The sequence below is a fragment of the Heterocephalus glaber genome, unplaced genomic scaffold (assembly GCF_053883595.1).
Source record: "Heterocephalus glaber isolate CG9 unplaced genomic scaffold, H.glaber_assembly_v1.0 deba00001610, whole genome shotgun sequence".
Lineage (NCBI taxonomy): Eukaryota > Metazoa > Chordata > Mammalia > Rodentia > Bathyergidae > Heterocephalus > Heterocephalus glaber.
This window is the reverse complement of record NW_028258381.1, coordinates 14,851,868-14,874,054: the sequence shown is the minus strand read 5'-3', so window position 1 is coordinate 14,874,054 and position 22,187 is coordinate 14,851,868. Positions and strand designations below refer to the sequence as shown.

The 22,187-nt window shown below is 51.2% G+C and overlaps 1 protein-coding gene and 1 pseudogene across 2 annotated transcripts in view; both read left to right on the top strand.

The window, feature by feature from the left end:
* The first annotated feature begins 326 nt into the window (after positions 1-326).
* On the top strand, positions 327-8,858 carry Ramp3 (receptor activity modifying protein 3). The gene is made up of 3 exons (XM_021254259.2): positions 327-534; positions 6,601-6,733; positions 8,148-8,858. Exons 1-3 carry the CDS (start codon positions 483-485, stop codon positions 8,401-8,403), a joined length of 441 nt encoding a protein of 146 aa, XP_021109918.1. The 5' UTR covers positions 327-482; the 3' UTR covers positions 8,404-8,858.
* Positions 8,859-9,028: 170 nt separating this feature from the next.
* LOC147822610 (rho-related GTP-binding protein RhoG-like) overlaps positions 9,029-22,187 on the top strand; it is a 45,521-nt pseudogene continuing 32,362 nt past the window's right edge. Inside the window, exons 1-2 of the transcript XR_015445438.1 lie at positions 9,029-11,332; positions 19,866-19,937. The product of XR_015445438.1 is annotated as a rho-related GTP-binding protein RhoG-like (transcript). The remainder of the gene's footprint in view (positions 11,333-19,865; positions 19,938-22,187) is intronic.

Below are 22,187 nucleotides of genomic sequence, written 5' to 3'. Positions count from 1 at the left end.
CAGAGTCTCCTGCAACCCGCCCCCCTCAGCTGCCTCCCAGTCTGATCTGACCCCGCAGACTGCCCCCAGTTCGTCCTCTGCCTGAGCTGCAGCCTCCCCATCCGACCCCTGTGGGCCTCCAGTCCACACTCTACTCTCACTCCAGGCTCAGAGCGTCCCCACTGGAGCAGGCTGGGAACTGCCAGGCTGCACCAGGGGTCAGGACCTCCTTGGGAGGGTGGGGGCGTGGCCTGGAAATGACAGGGTGTAGCTTAGGGAGGGAGGCGGGGTCTGGGGAACGGGGCGTGGTCTGGAGGGAATGGACGTGTCCAGGGCGGGACTGGGGAGGGAGCCGGGAGGATGGGCATGGTGTGGGCGTGGCCTCAGCGGGCCCCTCCCCTCCCCGGCTGGCTCCGCCCTATTCCCCGGTCCTCCCTGCCTCTCCCGCGCAGACCCGTTCGATCTCGGCACAGCGCGCCTGCGGATACGCAGACCGCCGGGCCATGGAGACGCGGGAGCGGCGGCCGCAGCTCCTCTGGCTGCTGCTGCTCTGCGGTAAGGGGGCGTCGGCCAACCGGGGAGCCCCGACCCCTGGGGGTCTGCGCCTTCCTCGGAGCTGGGGAAGGGCGCGCAGTGACTCGGGGAGCAGAGGGATGTGCAGGGGTCCCGGTGGCTGCGGTGCAGGCCTGGGGTCTGCAGTCCCGCCCCTGCCTGGGGAGAGGTCTGAGGAGGTGATGAGAGCTCCGTGCAGGCCAGGGGCGCGCGCACACTGCGCAGGCGACGGTGGGGGAGACCCCCCAGTGGGTGGCCTTGGTCTTTCTGAGCCCTGGGGGGGAATCATTGCTCACAGAATGGGAAAAGCTTGTTTCGAAAAATCTCGCTAAGAAATTATCCAAGAATAACAGGATGCGTGTGTGTGTGTGTGTACAACTGTACATGTATGTGGACGTGCGCGTGTGTGCGTGGGTGTGCGTGTGTGTAAGGGCTTTTACAGGAGAGCGCTTGCCAAGGGCTGGGGGTCGCTGGGCACGGCCTGGGGCTGGCCGGCTCTGGGCTCTGGACAGGTGACGGGCCTCGCCTGGGTATCAGACTCAGGGTCCGTCCTCCAGGGCCACTGCCCCCTGGTCCTGGAGGACAGCTCCCTTTCCGGCCCCAGCCTCCCTGGCTGCGAGGCATTTGCAGTGTCTTAGTCAGCTTTGCTGATGGGGATTCGGTAAACAAGGTGGGAAAGGTGAGCCAGACGTGGTGGTGACATCCCTTCCTTTGCAGGGCTCTCTGGGCAGTGCGTGGCTTTATGCCATGTTTTCCAGAGCCTCAGGTGGGGTGGGCTTTTAGGACACGTGACTGCTTCCAGAAATCCGTGTCCTGCCTTTGGATTTCAGCAAGTGCCTCCCATGAAGGCCCCTCTGACAGGCTATGGCCTTCCTAGCGACAAGAGAGACCGGAGTCCCTGCTGATGGTGCCCGGGCACCCACGACTGTCCCCAGCAAGGGTTAGGAAAGGACCACAGGCGGAAGCCACACAGCACCCTCTGTAGTGCTCCTGGGGCCACCTCCTTGACCTCTTTTGGTGGTCCTCATTGTCCCCTGACCCAGGAGCTGGGCTCCTTAGTGGGAGTCAGGTGCAGCCTCCTGCAGACCTACCTGGTGTTTGCTTGGCCAGAGCACAAGTCAGACGAGCTCACAGTCACATGCAGTTTGCTGAGCAGCATGGAGCCCGGACTTCCTCTGGAAGGAGGAGCTAAGCTGCCCAGCTCCCAGGCACGGTGGCCATCTGTGCTCTGGGTCCTCAGCTGCCTTCAGAATGGGGCCTGGCTGCTGAAGGGAGCAGAGCCAGCAGCAGTGGTTCCTCCTGACCAGTTCCAACCCAGGAGGGTGCTGGCCTGCAGGGCTACTTTGAGAATTGTAAAGCATTTCTCAGGAGGCACCTGGCGTGGTGCAGGGCCGTGGAGCAGGGACTCTGGCAGGTGTCCACTCAGCAAGAAGCTGCCATGGGTGAAGCTCTTGCCCAGATCTTTTTGGTATGGGTGAGAATCAATCATAATCTTAAGATCAGCAAAATCTGGCCTCTAGCCTCAGTTTCCCCAACTGCAGTGTAGACGCAGCTCTAGCCATCTGGAGAGGGCCGCTGTGAATCAGTCTGATTCATTTCTGCTCAGCCCCCCATCTGGTACTGGGTGTGGGACTCATGTGTGTGGCAGGTGGGGCTCACCAGGCCCACAGCACCTCCTGCGTGTGAACAGGTGCTGTCATTTTGACAATGAGCGGAAGTGGTGATGCCCTGCTACCATGTCATCTGTGGTCACTCTGATCACCAATGTTGTCTTGTTGCTCACTGGTGGACCCAAGGGCAGGGTGGAGTGGCAAGTAGCTCTGGGACTTAGAGTCCAGAAGGAAGTGGCTTTTCAAGCTCAGGGATGGCCTTGTAGGTCATCTGCACCGACTCATCATTTTACAGATAAGGAAACTGAGGCAGAGGGGCAGGGAGGGAGTTACCAAGGGAAGGGACCCACTGTGGCCTGCTGTAGCTACCCAACATTCTGGGGTCTGGTGGCTGTGCGTTTCCTTCCCGGAGGATGAGGCACTTGGGTTCATGTTCGAGACAGTCTCCAAAGGTCTTTCGGAAATGGATGTGTTTGGCTGTTTATCATCTCTGAGCGTGTGGAAGGCCTCGGGACAAAAGACGCGCATGCCTGTTTGTTCTTTGTTTCCTGGTGGAACTGACCAAAATGGATTTCTATTTCAGTTCAGTTCCTGAGAACTTCACAGATGCATCCAGGAGCTCGGGTGGCAGTCACCCGCTTTCTGTTTGTATTCCGGGGCTGTCTCCACCCCTTCGGTGTTCTGTGGGTAGCACCACAGTGCCTGCCTGCCCTGCACCAGCCTCAGGCACTGTCACAGGCCCTCCTTGGTCAGGGAAGTTACGCATGAGGCTGGGTGTGCGGCTTCCATGGCACAGTCACCACTGCCTGGGCCAGGACCCTGCTGCCCTGGGAATGCAGGGTTCAAGGGCACAGGGCACCTGGGGCATGCAGAGATTCTGGGGGACACAGATTCTGCCTTCTTTGGAGGTGTGTAGAGATTCAGGGCGCAGCACAGTGGGTCTCCCATCCTCCTTAGAGAGCTGGGCCCACAGAGGTAAAGCTGTGGCAGAGGGTCCTTCCTTGGCATGGGGGGAGGGTGGGTCAGCTCTTCCAGAGGAGACCAAGGGCTCGGAGGGAGTGACAGTCCCAGGGACTGGTAGTCACAGGACCTGTCCCGGGGGCTGTTTTAGAACTTCACAGTTAACGTGAAGAGGCATCAGAGGTGGACCTGCATGGGGGAGATGAGCTGCTAGGAATAGCCGTGACAGACACCTCCGGGGTTGGGGCTGCACGCTGTCACTAACGTCATCTGGCCTACATGGACCAGGGCTGCCTTCCCACCATGGGGGTGTGGCTGAGCAGCATTCCGATGGGGCCTGGGCAGGGCCCTAGGGTCAGATGCCTGGGGACATGGCATCCCCGGAGCCTGTCGGTCAGCGCCCTGGCCTGCTCCAGGCCTGTGGGAGTGTCATCTGCACCGCCGAGGTGCACATCTGAGTGGAGATGCCTGGTCCTCAGTCTCTTGCTCCCAGCGGGGCTTCACACTGTCATGGATTAGAGAACAGGAGTTCCTAGGTCTCCACCCAGAGACTCTCCCACAGTGGGCTGGGCTGTGGCCCGCGGGGCTGGTGTGCAGCCTGGTCCCCACTTTCTTCTGCCTTACACAGTTGCCCTGGGAGACAGCAGAGCCCACAGGGGCTGGGGATGGAGCCCCAGCCTTGGGGTTCCAGGTGGACTGCGGAAGGGCGGTCCCCACTTGTCAGAGGAGAGGCTTCCTTCTGCCCCAAAGGCTTTCATTATAATTGTCACTTCCTTCAAACAGACCTGGAGCCAGCTGGGAATGCACAGAGGGGACAGCCAGTCCCTGGAGTCTGGGGAGGGGATTGGCAAGGGGGACAGTCAGGCTGTGAAGGGAATGGGCCAGTGCCCAGTGGAATGAAGCCTCAGAAGAGATTTTGTAGGGACACCATTATTAACTGATGAAAAACACCCATAATCAGAATATTTTCATTTTTGAACTAATTTTATACTAGATGCTTTGAAGTTTTTCTCTGCTAAGCCCAACATTTGGAGCTTCTCAAAGGTGACTTTTGTCTCCTGCTCTCTCTCCTATTTCTTTCAATGTTTAATATTTTTAAACACTGTGAAAATTTAGGATAATCTATTGCAGCAACTCTGGGTACTGATCCTCCCCTGGTGCTTGTTGTGTTATCTGTTAAGGTGCCTGGCTGAACTTGTAAGTTTGCGAAGCCTGTTTCCTCCTTAGTGTACAAGGAGTGTTTGAAAAATATGGTGAAAGTTTAACCTTTAAAAAATTATTATAGAAATAAAAGAAGGGAAAGGAATAAATATGAGAAAAGGAAAAAAATGGAAACAAAGTCATTGTAAATAGGGAGGGGTGGAGGTGTTGAAGGGAGGGCAGGGGAATGGGGAAAAAAATAAGAACTAAGATATATTATGTAAAGATACAAATCCCCAATAATGAATGTCAACATATTGTATACCTAAAATGTACCAATAAAATTAATGAATTAAAAAATTATTACAGTAAAACATGCATTGCCATTAATTCCCCCCCAAATCCTCCCCCTTGCTTTGAACACACTGATCCCATTATTCTTGTCACTTTCTGAAGCAGGTCTGGAAGTCCTCTTTCCTGAGTGTCTTTATAAGGAGGGATTAAAAAAATATAGTGAATGCTGTTGTTGAGTGCCATCCATCAGAAAGGCAGTGCATAAAAATACTACAGAGTGTCCTCATCCACCTTATCCACCAGCTCTGGCACTGTGCCACGTCTGGCTCTTCCCTCAAATTAAAATGACCATGAAAGGGAAACATTTTGAATGGATTTGGGACATCAAGGCAGCCACAGCAGCACAACTAACGACGCTCAGGAAAGAGGATTTCACAGCTGCTGCAGAAAGTGGCAAGAGCCATGGGATGTGTTCAAAGTGACAGGGCCTAATGGCAATGTGTCTTCTACTGCAATAAAAAATTCAATTTGAACAAACACATGCTGTATTTTTCAATCATGCCTCATATAGTCTATAAGGTCCCCGGTTATATATATTTTTTTCCCTTAAAAAGACTTGTGGGTGAGATTCCTAGGATTGGTACAGGCCCTTTGGTGGTCAAAGGTTGGGCTCCAGCCCCCTTGGCCAGACAGGTTTCCACCTTTTACCGTTGGCTGGGTGTGTATGTTGCAGACTTATTTCACAGTCTAAGGAGATTGTCCTTTTGGAAGGAGCATTGCCAGCGGCTAGGACCTCTTTGGTCATTCTGGAGGAGCAGGTCTGACAGGGCAGCGGGGAGGACCACCGTTGAGTTTTAAGCAAGTCTTCTTAGGATTGTGCCCTGGAGCAGGGCGGCTTGTGGGTGGCTGATGCCCCAGCTGGAAGCTGTGCTCCAGCCTGTGAGCTGAGCCCCACCTCAGCTGTTGGGTCCGAGTGTGGCGTGGGGAGCCCTGGGCCCCGCATCCTGCCTTTTGGTGTGGGCAGCATCCTGAAGGCTGTGTCCTCGGCCCCCCAACTGCGGGTTTCTATGAGGGCTGCAATCCCGGTGCCTGCCTCCAGGGGGCGCTTGGTTCTGCTTCTGCTGGCCCTGTCCATGGTCATTTTAAGCCCAAACGCAACCTGGGTTTCTCAGGTAAGGAGAACTTAGGCGGTGAGTTCTTGAGGAGCTCAGCCTGCACTGACTGACTTGGGATCCTCTGCCCTGCCCAGTGTCTTTCTGTCTGTCCTCCCGCTGGCGAGGGTGTGGTTATTTCTGGCTCATTTCCTGCCAAATGTCTGTTTACCCAGCACCTTTCATCATGTCACTGCCTTGGGGTTCGTCTGCCCTGTGTTGTCCCCTGGCTCCCAGCCCAGCGACCCCGTAGCTCTGGGCTCCCATCCACCTGGTCTCTGGCTGGTTAGCTCCTTGCCATCCTCGTCTTGATGATTTGATGAGTTTATTATTTGCATTTTGTCCTGGGCTTTCAGTTGTTTTCCGTAGAAAGTAGGTCCATGTTTCTGCCTTATGCCTGAACGTGGAAGTAGATCTACTTGTCTCCTTTATACTCATCTAGTGAGGCTTCTATACACTTTAAAAAAACCTGGATGTGGTGGTGCACACCTGTAATCCCAGCACTCTGGGAGGCTGATGCAGGAGGATTGCAAGTTTGAGCTGAGCCTGGGCAACTTAGCAAGACCCTGTCTCAAAATAAAAATAAATAAAAGGGGATATAGATTGTTGTGAAGGCCCTAGGTTTAATCCCCACAACTGCAAGGGAAACAAAAATAAGAAAGAATTAAACACTTGTATACCAGCTGCAGAAGGCAGCTGTCAGAGCTGTGGGGTGGGACCAGGCGTCAGGGCCCAGGCTGCACTGAGAACCTGTGGGGTTCTGGGTAAGTGGCATGGCCTCGGTGGCCTTGTTTTTATGAAGGGCAGGGTGCACACCTAGGGGGTGTCTCCTGGGAGACAGGAGGCCGGCTGGCCTGTGGGGGACATCGGCCACAGGGGTTGCTGAGGTCCCGCTCTGGCTGTCCCCTCCGCAGGCACGTGTGCCCGCGTGTGCTGCTGCAACGAGACCCGGATGCTGGAGAGGCTGCCCCGCTGCGGCAAGACCTTCGCTGAGAGGATGCGTGAGGTGGCCGTCTGGAAGTGGTGTGACCTGTCCCAGTTCATAGTGTGAGTGCCCGCTGGGCCTGCCCCACCCCACGGGTCCTCCTCTGGGTCCACCCAGCCCTTACAGAGCCCTGGGAACAATACTCATGGCGGGCATCCTGGGCAGAAAGGTCTCGAAGACATGGATGGTCACAGCATGTGGCTACCCTCATCCTAGCTTTCCAGGCAAAGGCTTTTTTGGGGTGTCAGGAGGCTCCCCGGCCTCAGATCTGCTGGCAGGCAGAGGTGGGTGGCTGTGGAGTCTGGGCCTCTGAGACGAACGGGTAGGGCAGGCAGGGTTTGCCCCAGGCTGGCTGCCGAGGTGCCCTCAGGGCCTTGGCATGTGCAGCCACCCAGGAGCACCCCTGGGCCTGGACAAGGATTCCAGGCCCCTGTACTGCCAACTCTGTTCACCAAGGCTACTGGGGTGGACACAGGTGCATCTCACCTGTCTCAGAGGGGTTGGGGGCCCTGGGACCCTGCTGCCAGGTGGACAAGGAGGGCCCAGGTCCAGCTGCTGCATGTTCCTCCCTCTTCTGACCTTGGGGAATACAGCCCAAGGTAGTGTTCTGTGTGGGAAGCTCCATGCAGGAAGCACTTCATTCTGGGCCAGCCACTCCCTCCCAGGACATCACAGGAAGGAGGAAGTGGCCCCCTCGCCAGACCCAGGGGAAGCCAGCAGGGCCCCCCTGTGCTGTCCCTCATCTGCCCCTTGCGGAGCTGCTGGCTTTTGGCAGGTGTCCACCCGGCCTCCTGCAGAGCATCTTAGAAGGGCAGCTGCAGCTCCCCACAGACCCCAGGATAGGGAGGTCACTAGCTGCAGATGCTGGGCCAGCTGGCCCTTGGGAAACCCTTGTGGACATTGGGCTGAGCCGTGGATCTTGGTAGCTGGAACCCTTGGACAGCCCTTAGAACCATCCAGGCCTGTTCCTGGGCAGATGAAGCCAATCTTGGGGGGTCTGCTGAGATTACAAATGGGACCTCCCTCTAAAGGTTGGGCCAGGTGGGGCAGAGAGAGGCAACTTCCTGGCAGGAAGAGAGGCATCACTGGGGCTCCCACTCTGAGCCCTTCCCCACCTGGACCATGAGAACAGGCGACCTGGAAGGCTGGAAGGAGCCTGGCCTCAGACAGGCTTCCGCTCAGGTCCTCGGAGTGTCCCTTCGGTGGTGAGTGCCTGGTGAGGCCACGTGGCTGTGGCCAGGTCCCTGCAGATGCAAGGCTTGGCATGTCCACTTGGCAGGTGGTTCTGGGGGACTCGAGGTCAGGGCCAAGACCCGGCCCGGGGAGCTCCTTCCCTGAAGGTCATGGTCCAGACTGGGCGGGGACCCATGTGGCCGTGACTTCCAAGGCTGTGCTCTGTGGGGGCCAGGTGGGAGTGGCCCACAGTGTCTCCTGCCGGTCCTCTTGAGGCTTAGGGGTCAGCCTCTGCCTCCACAGGTTCTACGAGAGCTTCACCAACTGCACTGAGGAGGAGACCGTTGTCGTGGGCTGCTACTGGCCCAACCCGCTGGCCCAGGGCTTCATCACTGGTGTCCACCGGCAGTTCTTCTCCAATTGCTCGGTGGACAGGCCCCACTGGGAGGACCCCCCCGATGAGGTGCTCATCCCGCTGATTGCGGTGCCCGTCCTGCTGACCGTGGCCATGGCTGGCTTGGTGGTGTGGCGCAGCAAGCGGACGGACCAGATGCCATGACCGAGCCTGGCTTGCCGGAACAACGTCCCTGGGCCCTCGAGAGCTGTGGATGTCCTCGCTGTCCGTCCCACCCGGTCATGGCAGACTCCTTCCTGCCCAGGCCGGCACGGCCCCTAGAGGCAAGCTGGCTGGGGGCCCATGCTTGCTCTTAAGTTAGAGCTCGTGAGCCGAGCTTCATGTTGTTTGCTGCTGAGCGCTGCACTCCCTATGCTGGGCCCCTGGTCCCAACCATTTCACAGCAGAGTCTTGGCCCTGGCTCATGTCACCTCCTGCTGCAGCCCTGCCCACACCCCGGGGAGATGGACAGGCCTGGTGTGACCCACCAGTCTGCCTCACCCCTGGGCTGGAGTGGGGAAGCTGGCCATCCCAGGCCTCCCAGTGCCCTCTGGAGTCTGTGGTCCCGTGCTGTGCCTGCTCTGCCTGTCCCTCCTCCAAGTAAAGTGTCCAAACCTTTACTGCTCCTTGTTTTATTTCAGGGGAGTCAGAGTTCCTGCTGTCTGGGGGCTGATGAGTCTGTGGCACCCATGTGATAAACAGGGAGCCCTGGAGGCCCCAGAACCCCGAGATGTCAGCACTCAGGCTCAGAGAGCAGGGAGGTGCAGCCCTATGGGACAGGGCACTGCCCATCGTGGCCCCTTCCTGCTCCGCTGTTTTCCACTTCTGGCGCCTGGGATCTGTGGGACTCTTGACCAGTGGAGTTGGGGAGGCCCTGTCTGGGTTGGGTGGGGTGCAGAAGACGCTGGTCCTGCGACTGGGGGTGGGGAGCAGGGTGGAGCTCAGCGGTCTGGGGTCCTTCATCGCATTTGCTTCTGTTGAAAGCATTGTGAGGGTGGACAGGAGTCGGGGCTCCACGGGGCCAGCTCCGTGGCGGGGGCTCCCCTGACCTGCAGGGGGTGTGTGTATGGCCGCACCTCGGAGTGAGCCGCTCTGGGAATGGGTGGGGACCCACGTGGCCATGCGGGGCCCCTTCAGCCAGCACAGGCTTATGGGTGGGAGGGAAAGAGAAAGAAACGCTCATTGGGCATCAAGCTTGCCCAGGAGAAGTAATCACGCAGGAGTAGACAAAAGTCCACTCCTACTGCTCTTTGGATCCTTTTCCCACAGGTTTGCTCATTCATGTGTTTTCCCCAGGGTAGTAAGGGTGCAGGGCACACACGAGAAATGTGTATCATGGGTGTGTGTGTGTGTATGTGTGCCCGTGAGTGTCAGAGGCAGAGCTACATGAGGAGCTTTCTTGTCTCAAAATCTCTTCAATTTCGTCCTTAAGTTTTGTGTGGTTGGAGGGTGTCTTTGACAGCTTCACCCAACCAAGTTTTTTCACTGATGTGTTCACAGCTATGGGGACCACAGCAATTTGCAAGGCACAGCTTCATTCCAGGAGGCTCCCTCATGTGTCAGGGAGGCAGATACCCAGCCCCTAGAGCAGCATGCATGGTGAGAAGGCAGATACAGCAGTGGGTCTGTCTGGAAGGTTCACGGAGGAGGGCTTTTCAGTGGGGTCTTGAAGGGTGAGTAGGAGTTTTCCATCGCAGAAGGGCATCATGAGCAAAATCCCAGAGACTGCAAGGGTGTGGTGTGGGCAGAGGCTTTGCAGAAGTCATGTGACCCCTCCAGGACAGACAGCTTGAGACCCTGGGCGGGGGGCACCTGGGGTAGGTGTGGGAACTGTGAGGACTCAGACGTCCACCTGAGGAGAGCTTATGTGGGACCGAAGGAAATTCCTGCCCTGTCCTGTCTGAAGCAGGCTTCGGCCTCATGAGCGTGGGCCGAGGACGTGGACACCTGGCTAGTGACACTGCCTGGGGCCTGTATTACAGCCTCATTCTCTGTGCTGGTTAATTAAAGAAACGGAAGTTTTCCTTCGATGGAATTTTCTGCAGTTTTACAACTAAACCCAGGGGGTTAACAGAGCTTTAAGAGACCCCGGGATTTCTTCTGATGTATAGGAAGCAAAATCACAGAATATAAAGTGATGTAGAGAATCCACTTCTCACATGACGTGAAAAACTTCACAGACCACACCACCGTGACCGGTGCAAACGATCACAAAGAATAAATAAGTAAGCCATTCAAAGTCTCTGGAAATTGTCCCGCGGTCACACAGCCCAGGAAGAAACATTTATTAAAGAAAATGGGCAAATCTGCATAAAGACAGACTCTAGCACTTGAGCTGGGGCCCAGTGGTCTGGGAGTCAGGGGTTCCCTCCCCCAGTTCCCTGTCTCAGGTGTTTTGACAAGGTGACACCTCCAGCATGCTCAGCCCCAGCCGGTGGTGCAGAGGCCACAGTCCCCGAAGGAGTAAGGTGTCGGCTGTCTGCAGGCCCCTGAGAGGGAGGCGTCCTTTGTCCACCTGTGGCCTTGTCACTGCCTGATGATCACCAGACCGTGGGGGCGCCCTGACCCCCGCGATGCTATTACCACACAAGCTGGTCCTACTGGAGTTTGGGAGAAGGTTCCACAAAGAGCCAGAGCTGGGCAGAGCTGGGTGGACTGGAGGGTGCAGAAGGGCAGGGCTGGCTGGTGAGGGGTGGGAGACCGTGGGCGGCCGAGCTCTCCGGAGGGGTCTTGGAAGGAAGAACCAAGCCTGCTTTCCCACAGGTGGGGCACAGGCCAGGACTGTGAGCATCTTGACACCTCCATCCTCAGGACACGGAAGCCAGGGGAAGATGGTCACGGGGGAGAGGCCCGTCCCGCCTGGGCCTCCCAGCAGCTACCACTCAGCCGCACCGCCCAATGGGCCTTTCTGATTTCCTGTGTCCTCCCTGGGGCACTGCCAGGTGCCTCAGGCTGGATCAGCCTCTTCCCCAGCTGGCTTCTGCTGTCACGGATACAGCGAGACCTTTCCTTTCGGAGCAGGGTGGATGTCCCATCGGTCCCCTTAGCAGCCAGGACTGAGACTCCATGGCAAAGCTGCTGTCCCCAAAAGCAGGTAAGACCTGGTACTGACTGGGTGGCAAAAGTGGGGGCTGGATATTTACAAGGTCCCCTCCCTAGCTCCCAGTCTCAGGGTCTTGTCAAAGTGACGTTTCCGGGAGCCAGGGGACCTGTAGAGTGAAGCCAGAACACAGGAACATAGGGCTCCGCAGCCACAATTCACCCCGCAGAACATCTGATGTTCAAGGACATCCAGGGGTTTCCCCAGCAGTGACCAAGGAAGCGAGGTTAACAGGAGAGCTGGGTAGAAACAACTTCCTGTTCTTTTATTTAGAAATCAAATTCAGTTAAAGTAGGATTTGTTCAATTCAAATGTAGCCGCAAGAAATCAAGGCATGCAAGGTGACCAGTTAGAGCTGGAGGCAGAGGAAAGCCTCCTAGCGGGAAGGATTCCTGGAGGCTTCTGGCGTTAATCAAGGAACTGTCTTGGAAGATGGGGGAGAAGGCAGACAAGGGCCAGCCGTGCAGTCTGACCTCCCTGGTGCCATGCTGACCAGTTCCGCTGAGTGCCCCAAGGCAGCTGAGTTAGGGAGCTGGGCCTGGGCTACGGCAGCGCCTGGTCTTACGGATTGGTGAGAGGCCGGAGTGACGCTGGGACCCCGGCTCTCCGTCCCCTCTTAGGTGACACCCTCTTTGTTCCTGGCCTTCCCCATGGCTACCTCATCTGGCAGAGCTGACAGGTTGGCAGGGGCACGTGGGGCACAGTTGTGCTTGTCATCGATTAGACTTCCTACTTCTGCTTATCTCTGACCCTGGATATGATAGGACATGGAACACAGTGTTACAAGTCCCTAGTGTTACAGCTGCTTAGTTCAAAGCCTGCTCTGGCTGCACGACATGGGATACTCAAGAAACAAACACGCACTTCCTCCAGGGTGTGGAAGCCATCATACACCAACATCATACACCTGACAAACAGCAGGGGAGCTGCTTATATAGAGCAGCAGCAGGCCTGTGATTGGCTCAAATTTGAGCCTGTTGATTGGCCCAGTTCAAGATGGAGGCCATTAATTGGCCCAAATTTGAGCCTGCTGATTAGTCCAAATTCGTTCAAAGTCAAGCCTGTTGCTTGGTACAAATTCAGGCCAGCTTTGGTCAGGGCAGACATCTACAGGTATGGGAGTCCAGGAGTGTGCTTTTGTAGCTGCAGACCATGTCCCCTTCTGGCTGTCAGCAGGAAAAGGGACCGGTTGGGCTGTTTCTGATCTCAGTGGTACTGACACGATTGTGCACTTTGCCTTTGATGTTGTGTTCCTAGTCCAGGCTAGTTTTCCTCCTCCTTTTGCAGTGCTGGGGATCAAACCCAGGGCCTTTACCACTGAGCCCCATGGCCCCACTCCAGGGTATTTCTGCTGGAATCTCCTGTGTCCCTCCTGAGAGCTGGGCCCTGCCAGGAGCTTCTCAAGTCCTGGGCCTTGCCTCTGACTGAGCTAGCCCAGCTCTGCCCTCCTCCCACACTCTGCCTGCTCCAGCCCTTCTGCTCTACCTGGGGTCCTCAAGGATTTGCTTGGAGCCAAACTAGCAAACACCGATAGCTCCACCTGGAGAGAGAGCTGCTGCTCCAGCTTAGGGATCGATGCTCCATTTGTTTTTGTTTCTAAGCATTTTGTGTATAAACTCAGAAGGCCATGAAAGGGCCTCTGTGCTGCAGCTGCTGCGATTCTTGGAGGGGAACAATGAGGACGGGATACAGAGACATTGCTCTGACAGTGAGGTCACAATGAGAAGCGTTCTGCAAAGCCTCTGTCGCAGGATTGATTTGCTTTAGGAGCAGTATCCGGATTTTAGCAGCTGTTAGGTATGAGCATTAAGACTTTGGGGAAGTAGATGCCTTTTCAGTTACTGAGCCCCGATTAAGCAGTGTGGGGAACCATGGGGCCTCCTGTTGCTCTTGAAGCCCCACCAGGGAGCCTCAGGGACAGAAGCGGCCAGTCCAGGAGAGGTAACATTGTCCGGAGGCCTGGGTTAGGCCTGCTCCGTGCTCTTGAGCCTGCGGAGGATGAGGTGTTCCAGCCTCGGGTGGTAGAGGGACCGGAAGTTGACAGAAAAGCACCTGTGCTGCCGAGACTTGAGGAGACACAGCCAGTTCAGTCCTGGGAGATCGGAGCCGACCTTGTTCAGAAATCAAGAGATCAGCTACAGGCACACAAGGAAGTAGGAATATACACGTTATAAATGATAGGTAACAGTTATGTATCTTGTCTGCAGAGAAATATTTATTCTTTTTGGATAGGCGTGGGAAATTGGCAAGAATGGAAGCGATGCTGGCTGCATTCCTGAATTAAAAGGCAAAAGAGCCAGGCACAAAGGCACAGGCCTGCAGTCCTAGCACTCTGGGGCGCTGAGGCAAGGAGGTGGCACATTCAAGGCCAGCCTGGGCAACCTAGCAATTTAGTGAGGACTTGTACCAAAATTAGAAATTAAAAAAAAAAGGGCTGGAACATAGCTCAGTGTGAAGGCTCTGGATTCAATTCCTAGTAACTTTTCTCCCTCCCATGTGTAAAACGCAGAAGAGAAAAATCACAAAAAATCCTTCTTTATAAATTTACATGTAAGAGGAAATAAAAGCAAAACCCACAAACTATTTACAAATTAATAACAATAAAACACCCTCCAGATATCAAAATACATTGAGACATATTTCCACACACACACACACACACACACACACGTGTGCATGTGTGCGATGGGTGGGGATACAAAGTGTGCCACCCCCAGCAGGACTCAAACAGGGGCACGGACCAGTGAGTGGGGAAATTTTCATCCCCTGCTGTTGAAACTAACTAGGCATTCATTGCCACAGGCTGGTAAAAAATAGCAAAAGGAAAAAAATAGCAAAAGAAGAATAGAAGGAAGAAGTAATGTTAAGCTGGGTGTGAGGATGAAAGCCTATAATCCCAGCACTCTGGAGGCTGAGACAGGAGATCACTGCTAGTTCAAGGCCAGGCTGAACTACATAGCAAGACACCATCTCAAAAAATAAAACAAATGAAAAAGAAATAGTGTTAAAAGCAAAAATAATGAAATGGAAAAGAAAGAGAAGATTTGATCAGTGAATAGGTTTATTTCAAAAGAAGAAAGATGAGATAGAACACCTGAACAGAATAATAACCACAGAAAAAACTGGAAAGTTCCTCAAATATTTACTTCTAAAAGGTGACAATGGCTTTGGTGGTTTATGTGTGGGTTCCATCATCTGTCCCCATGGGATGCCCCCTGGATCGCTCTATGAGGGTAGTTTCGCCTTCTGTGAAGGTGCTTGGCACCTTGAGCCTATAGCGGGGAGAAGTAGGGTGGTGACCTCGTGTCATTGCTGAGGAACACGGCTGCATCTGAAGCTATCTGTCCACATCCAACAGGAAGAAAGGGGGATACTGGCCCAAGTGTTTTCTCAGGATTCTACCCTGTCCTCCAGGAAGACCAGCTTCTCCTGGGCTCCCGTCTACCTTGCTCAGCTGATATGTCTCGCATGGCCACCTCTAGCTGCAAGGGATGTGGGAACAAGCCCAGGAGGGGTGGGCTCCATTCAGGGATCCTGAACCTGAGGGTCCCAGGGTCCCTGCTTCTTGTGGCCATGGAAAATGAGAGGAACCACCCACTCAATCCATGATCAGTTGCAAAAGCTTCATGAAGGATGACATTTTTTTAAAAGGAAGAGTAAAGCTGGGTGCAATGGGACACATCTGTAATTGTGGCACTCTGGGAGGCTGAGGCAGGAGTATGCCAAGCTTGAGCCCAGTGTGGGCCACACAGCCACTTAATGAGACCCTGTTTCAGAATAAAAAAAATAAAAAGGGGCTGTAGCTTAGTGCAAAGGCCCTGGGTTCCATCCTCAGTACTGCTTCCCCCCAAAGTAAACAAATAAAATACTAAGTATAACTGAATTTCCCAGTGAGATGTGGCACATGCTTTAAGGATTAGGAGCAAGGTCAGAGCAGGACCAAGGCTCCTGAAATCCTTGTGGTGACCTGACCCTGAATCTGGAGGCAGAACATCCCAGAAGGGGCTCAGGAGTCTGAGGTGAAGACACTAAGGTGTTTGGATGATTCAGAAACTCTATTTCTCTTTCCCTGTCTTCTTTGCTCCTTTCCTGAAAGTGTGTCCTTACTGCGGACAGCAGGAAGGGGCTTGGGGATCCAGCTGTCACCAGAGGTCCCCGCATGTGACTTGGGACAGGGGGAGCTTCAGGCTGGGCCTGCTGGGGACAGTGACAGGGCTCTGTGTGCACTGGGGGCAGGGCGGGAAGTGGGGATGGGAATCGAATCTTGGCAGCATCTTTAGCCAGACCTGAAGGTTTCCTGAAGTAAAGCTGCCGAGGATGGACTCGGGATGCTGGCTTCCTGGAACTCACAATAGCAAATCCTTCCTGAGTGCTCTGTGCCTTCCAGGAGCTGCTCACCCCAGGAACCCTGCATCCTGTCACCCTGCCACCCTTGGAGCCAGGTGCATTTTTTTTTTTTTTTGAGACAGGGTCTTGCACTGTAACCCAGGCTGGCCTTGAACTTGTGGCGACCCTCTGGCTTCAGCTTCCCAAGTGCTAGGAAGACAGGCATGCACTCCTATGCCCAGTGGCAGGTGATATTTCTCTGCCGTTTTGCAGATGAGGAGACAGAGGCCTCAGGATGGTTTGGTAACATCCCCAAGACTACACAGCTTGTTGAGGATGGAGGACAGATGAAATCCTCGTCTGGTCCCAAACCCACATGCTTTTAACCACCCAGTATTGTTCTGAGCTGGGAGAACTGCTGGTATCAGGACAGAGCAGAGCCAGGCTCAGCCTCCTGTGCCTGAGCAAGGGCAGCAGGCTCTGCCTGTCATGGCCCCTGGGGCTGTCCTGAGCTGCTGGGTGCCCCTTGCAGTGTAGACTTGTTGTCCACTTCTGGATGTTAAAGCAGGGAACATGGGGCGCAAGGTGGGGGGGCATCTGGCCCAGCATCTCCTCATTCAGCACTGATTATCAGTGGGGAAACTGAGGCACAGAGAGGCAGACCTCTCCAAGGCCGTCTGAGAGAAGCTCTGGAGTGAGTCCGCTCACTGCCCTGGTCCTCGCTGCCTTGTCTTTCCTTATGCTGGTCCCTTCCCCCAGTTTACAGACCCACTGGGCAGGTTTTGGGTGTCAGCCTAGGTCCAGGGCCCTGATGGGGCACTGTCCTTGCTGGAAACTCGAGCTGAATGTGTGCATGTAGGGGTTTAAGTCCTGTCCACACTTTCCCTCAGTGAGATTTTGAAATTGCTGTTTTGTTGTCTTGCTTTATCTGTGTGCTTTTTTTTTTTTAGTACCAGGGATTGAACTTGGGACCTTGCGCTTGCAAGGCAGGCATCAGAACCACTGAGCTAAATCCCCGGCCCTGTCTGTGTGATCCCCCTCCCTTTTGCAGTACTAGGGTTGAAGCCAGGCCCTTCACACTGAGTTACATCTCCAGCTCCCCACTCTTCCCCTTTGAAACATTAAAAAAAACCCAACTTTTAGACAGGGTCCGGCTAAGAGGTTAAGTTGCCCAGGCTGGGTTTGAACTTGACAATCTTCATCCCACCTCTTTTATTTTTTGTGGTACTGGGGATCGAACTCAGGACCTTGCACTTATGAGGCAGGCACAGTGCCACTGAGCTAAATCCCCTAGTAAAGTACATCTTAAAGTTAGTCATTCTGGGTTAATTCTCTCAACTTCCTAATGAGCCCTTACAATGTGCAAATCTACTCTACTTATTTCTTTTTTTGATGAAACATTTGAATGTTAGTTCTATTCCATTGTTTTGCTTTTCTTCTCTGGGGACCTCAATAACACATTATTTCTTTTTTGCCTGTCTTCAACATCTCCTTCTTTCTATCTGGCCTGTTTTCCTTCTTTCTATTTTTTTTTTGTATTAAATTCTTTTATTGGTACATTGTAGGTATACAACACAATTACATTTCTCATTGGGAATTGTACCTTTATATAATGCATCTTGGTTCTTATTTTTTCCCCATTCCTAGCCCTCCCTTCACACCCTCCACCCTTCCCTATTTACAAAGACTTTATTTCCATTTTTTCCATTTCTCATCATTTTTTCCTTTCCTTTCTTTCCTTTCCCCTGTGCCTCCCACTACCCCTACCCCTTTGGACCTTTTATTCCTATTTTACATTATCGATTATTCATTCTAATAATTGGTACATTTTAGGTATACAATATAATGACATTCATCATTGGAAATTTGCACCTTTACATAGCCTCTCTTGGTTCTTATTTTTCAACCTTGCCCAGCCCTCCCTTCAACCCCTCCAGCCCTCCTTATTTACAAAAATTTTGTTCCTATTTTTCCATTTTTCTCATATTAATCCCATTCCCTTCTATCCTTTCCCTTAGCCCTCCCACTTCCTTCCCCTTTGCCCCTTTTCTTCCTATTTCACATGACCTATTATACATTTAGTCCTTATTTACACTTTCAGTTTCTCACACCAGAGAAACTATTCGGTATTTACACATCTGTGTCCTATTTATTTCACTTAAGAGTATTGCCTCAATGTGCATCCACTTAGCTATAAATGTCTCTAATTTCTCATTTTTTATGGCTGAGTAGTACTCCATTTTATAAAAAAACCACATTTTCTTTATCCAGTCTCCAGTTGATGGGCATTTGGGCTGTTTCCAAGTTTTAGCTATTACAAACTGCGCTGCTATGAACATGGGTGCACATATATCACTGTGGTATGATTCTTTTAATTCTTTGGGGAAGATCCCCAGCAGTGGAATAGCGGAGTCAAATGGGATTTCCAGTCCTAGCTCTTTGAGGTATCTCCATACTGATTTCCACAGTGCTTGCACCAGTCTACACTCCCACCAGCAGTGGAGCAGGGTTCCTCTTTCCCCACAGCCCCGCCAGCATTTGTTATTGGTTGATTTCATGATAGCAGCCATTCTTTCTGGAGTGAAGTGGAATCTCAGTGTTGTTTTCATTTGCATCTCTCGAATGACCAGTGATGTTGAACTTTTTTTCATGTATTTATTTGCTATTTCTACTTCTTTGTCTGAGAAATGTCTCTTCATTTCAGATGCCCATTTTTGGATTGGGTCTTTAAATATGGGAGGTCTGATCTTTTCAAATTCTTTATAGATTCGAGATAGTAGACCTTTGTCTGAGGAAGAGCAGGTGAAGATTTTTTCCCACATTGTGGATTGTCTCTTCACACTGCTGGTGGTTTCTCTTGCTGTGCAGAAGCTTTCTAATAAGAAGAGATCCCACTTGTTGATTGTTTGTGCTAGTTCACGGGCAACTGAGGTTTTGTTCATAAAATCTTTTCCTGCACCGATGTCTTCAAGGGTTCTACCTAACCTCTGTTCCAACTGGTTCAGAGTTTCTATTTGAATATTTAGATCTTTAATCCATTTTGATTTCAGTTTAGTGCATGGTGAGAGATACAGGTCTAGTTTTAATCTTTGGCAAGTTGAAGCCCAATTTTTCCAGCACCATTTATTAAAGAGGCTTGTTTTCCTTCTTTCTTTGTGACATTTTTATTCTTCTGGTTGTTTTGCTGACTTCCTCTGATTTCCACTATTAAATTCACATTTAAGTCTATTTTCCATGGTCCACCTTGTGATTTATTCCTCAATTCTAAGATAATTTTTTTTCCTTTCATTTCTTTTTTGAGTCCAATTGGCTCTTTTTCTTTTCTCTCTGTTTTTGTCCATTTATTTTCTTTGACTTTTGGGTTTCTGACTCAAGCAGGTTTTCATATCTTAAGTGATTGTTTTACTACATTTAAGTGTGTCATGAATGTAGGCTCGAAATTTTGTTCCTCTTTGTGCTTTCTGTTTGTTGTTAGGTAGGAGAGAAGAATTTTCCTAGTTGATATGTGTGTAACTTTGTCTCCTGATTTTTTCACAGCAGCTCTCTGTGGATTTTAATTTTCCCTCATTTATTTTTGTGATATTGGGGATGTTCATGAGATCCTTAGTTAATGATGGCCCTTTCTGTTGGTCTGGCAGTGAACAGGTACTTGGGATGAGAGCGTGTGTGTGTTTTGGAGGTGGGGAAGAAGTGGGATACAAATCCTCCAGTTTTGTGGTTTTCCTTTGCTCTGCAGGACCTACATCTCTTCCTTTTTCCTGTTTTCCCTTTCACCACTCAGTTTCCAATGCCCGCTTCCTTCTCTTTGCTTTCTCCTCTCCCAGAAGGTCTGGGAACTCCTCTGGACCGTGCTTTTCCTTTATGCATGCACCTGACCCTGAGCTGCGGTCTCTGGGACCAGAGGGAGCAGGTTTAGGGTTGGAGGGGTTCTTGTTTTCCCAGGTGCCCTGGTCCCTTCTGGCTCTTGAAGCCCCATCCCCTGGGTCCCTTTTGGCAGCCTTGGTGGGGCCATTGGAAGGGGGAGGGGTGAACACAGGATCTTGGCTGGGTTTGCTGCCTTTTCTCTTTTTATTGACAGTTACTTTGGAGTCTTGGGAGTCTTTGTTTTCTAATAATGTTCAGTATGTAGTTTTGCATAAAAATTTTCTGGTTGAGTTACTATGTGTTACGTGAATTTTACCTTAACTTTTTTTTTTTCCAGTTCTAGGGATGGAACCCAGAGCCTTGGGGATGCTAAGCAAGTGCTCACCACTGAGATACACTCCTAGCCACAGTTGAGTTAATTTGTATCATTTGCTGTTGTGGATTGTATCTAGATGTTCTCCCAAAGCCTCATGGGCTCATAGGTGGGGCTTTTCTGAGCTGACTGGATCTAGGCTGTGTTATACGGGGATTAAGGGTCCGTGGTACTAAATTAGTCCACTGATTGGAATTAATGTGGTTCTGGGTGTGGATAATGGATTTACTGAAGACAGAAGCCCCACACTGGGTGTGAGTGGCACCACCCAAATTGTAGCCTTGATGGGATAAAAGGGGAAAAGATAGAAAGCAGCATGCTGCTGTTTGCTGTCTTCTGCCTACCCTACCATGAACTGTTTTCCTCTGTGATTCCCCTCTGCCTGCTTCCCTGCCTTGGATCCAGCTGACTATGGACTGAAACCTCTATAAACTCTGAGCTTAAATAAACAGTGTTGGATATTTTGTCTCAGCAACAACAACAACAAAATAATTAAGACATTTGGGGAAGAGATTTTTGAGTCCTGTGGTTGGAGACTTTAACACCCTTCTTTCATTTATGGACAAAACAACTAGATCAGCAAATCAATAAGACTATAGAAGATTTGAACTTTACCACTTGTGATGGGTAATCTTGGTTGCCAGCCTGATTGGATTGAGAAAAGCTCGAGAAGGCAATAAAACACACTTTTGGGTGTGTCTGTGTGTGTTTCTAGAGATGAATGGATCACAAGGGCTCTCACTTCTTGATGGATTGTCCTAATGATAGGATCATAATTTGATGGTATTTTGGGCGGTGATGGAGACTTAGGAACTGGGGCCTGGGTGAAGGAAGTGGACCATGGAGGTGTGATCTTTGGGACTCTGCCTGCCCCTGCCCCTACCTCTCTGGCTCTTTCCTCCTCTCCTTGCTTCCTGGCTGTAGGAGATGAGAGCTGTCCCCTGCCACACCCCGCTGTTTCTACTTTGGAATCAGCTGTGGACAGAAATTTCTGAAATAAACCTTTCCTCCTATAAAATGTGTATGTTGGATATTTGGTCACAGCATCAGAAAGCTGACTGTCACACCATCAGTCAGTGTGACCTAACTGATATTTATAGAACCTACGCTCAGCAGCTACAGAAACATATTTGCAAGGACATACAGCATCTCCATGAGAGAGACTTTCTTTCTGAGGATAAATCCACATCTCATTAAATTTCAAAAGTTGATAGTTAGAGTGCCCACAATGAAGGTACTTTTTTTTTTGTGGTACTAGAGATCAAACCTCAGGATCTTGCACTTGCAAGGCTGATGCAGTGCCACTAAGCTAAATCTCCAGCCCTACAATGAAGGCACTTTTGAGAGTTATAGTAGTAACCTGTCTAGAAAATCTCCAAAATGTTTGGAGATTGAGAAAAATTCTTTAAAAAATCCACAGGTCAAAGAAAACATAGGCTGATTTGTAGTCTCAACTTTAATGAAAGTAAAACCGCAACATACTGGAATATGTGAGGTGTGTCAGAGCAGCCTTTGGTGGAAATTTATAACATTGAGTGCTTATATTAGAAAAGAAATAAAAACATAATGATCTGATTCCATCTTAACAAACTGAGAGAAGCAAAGTAAATGTGAAATAAGTAGATGAAATTAAATTGTAAAGAGTGGAAATCAATAATATGGGTAGCAGATGAGCAATAGAAGAATCAACAAAATAAAAAATTGGTTCACAGAAAAGATGAATAAAATTGACTAAAACAGTGTGGTGAAAAAGGCAAACAACCCTAAAATTGTTGATGCCAAGAAAGAGAATATACAATATATAAAGAATTCAAACAATTCAATAATAAGAGAACAAATAATTGAAAAATGGGCAAAGAACCTGAATAACATTTCTCAAAAAAGACATACAAATGGCCAAGAGGTATATGAAAAAAAAATCCCAATATCACTAAACTGTCAGAGAAATGAAAATATCATATCACTTCACACCTGTTAGAATGGCTACAATTAGAAAGACAAATGATAACAAGTGTTGGTGAGGATAGGAAGAAAGGGAATGTCTTCTACACTCTTTGTAGGAATGTAAATTAGTGATGCTAGTATGGGAAACAGTGTCAAGGTTCTTTAAAAAACTAAAAATAGAACTACCGTAAGATAGAGCAATCTCAATAATGAGTCTGTATCCAAGGGAATGAAATCAGTATGTCCAGGAGAGATCCACAGTGGAATACTATTCAACCATTAAAAGGAAGGAACTCATGCCATTTGCAACAACATGGATAAACCTGGAGGATATTATACTAA

Excerpts from the sequence above, each read along its gene's own strand:
- Ramp3 (XM_021254259.2), top strand. The coding sequence starts at position 483 with ATGGAGACGCGGGAGCGGCGGCCGCAGCTCCTCTGGCTGCTGCTGCTC. Across the intron at positions 535-6,600 it reads CTGGCTGCTGCTGCTCTGCG|GCACGTGTGCCCGCGTGTGC; the intron begins GTAAGGGGGCGT and ends TCCCCTCCGCAG. Across the intron at positions 6,734-8,147 it reads GACCTGTCCCAGTTCATAGT|GTTCTACGAGAGCTTCACCA; the intron begins GTGAGTGCCCGC and ends CTGCCTCCACAG.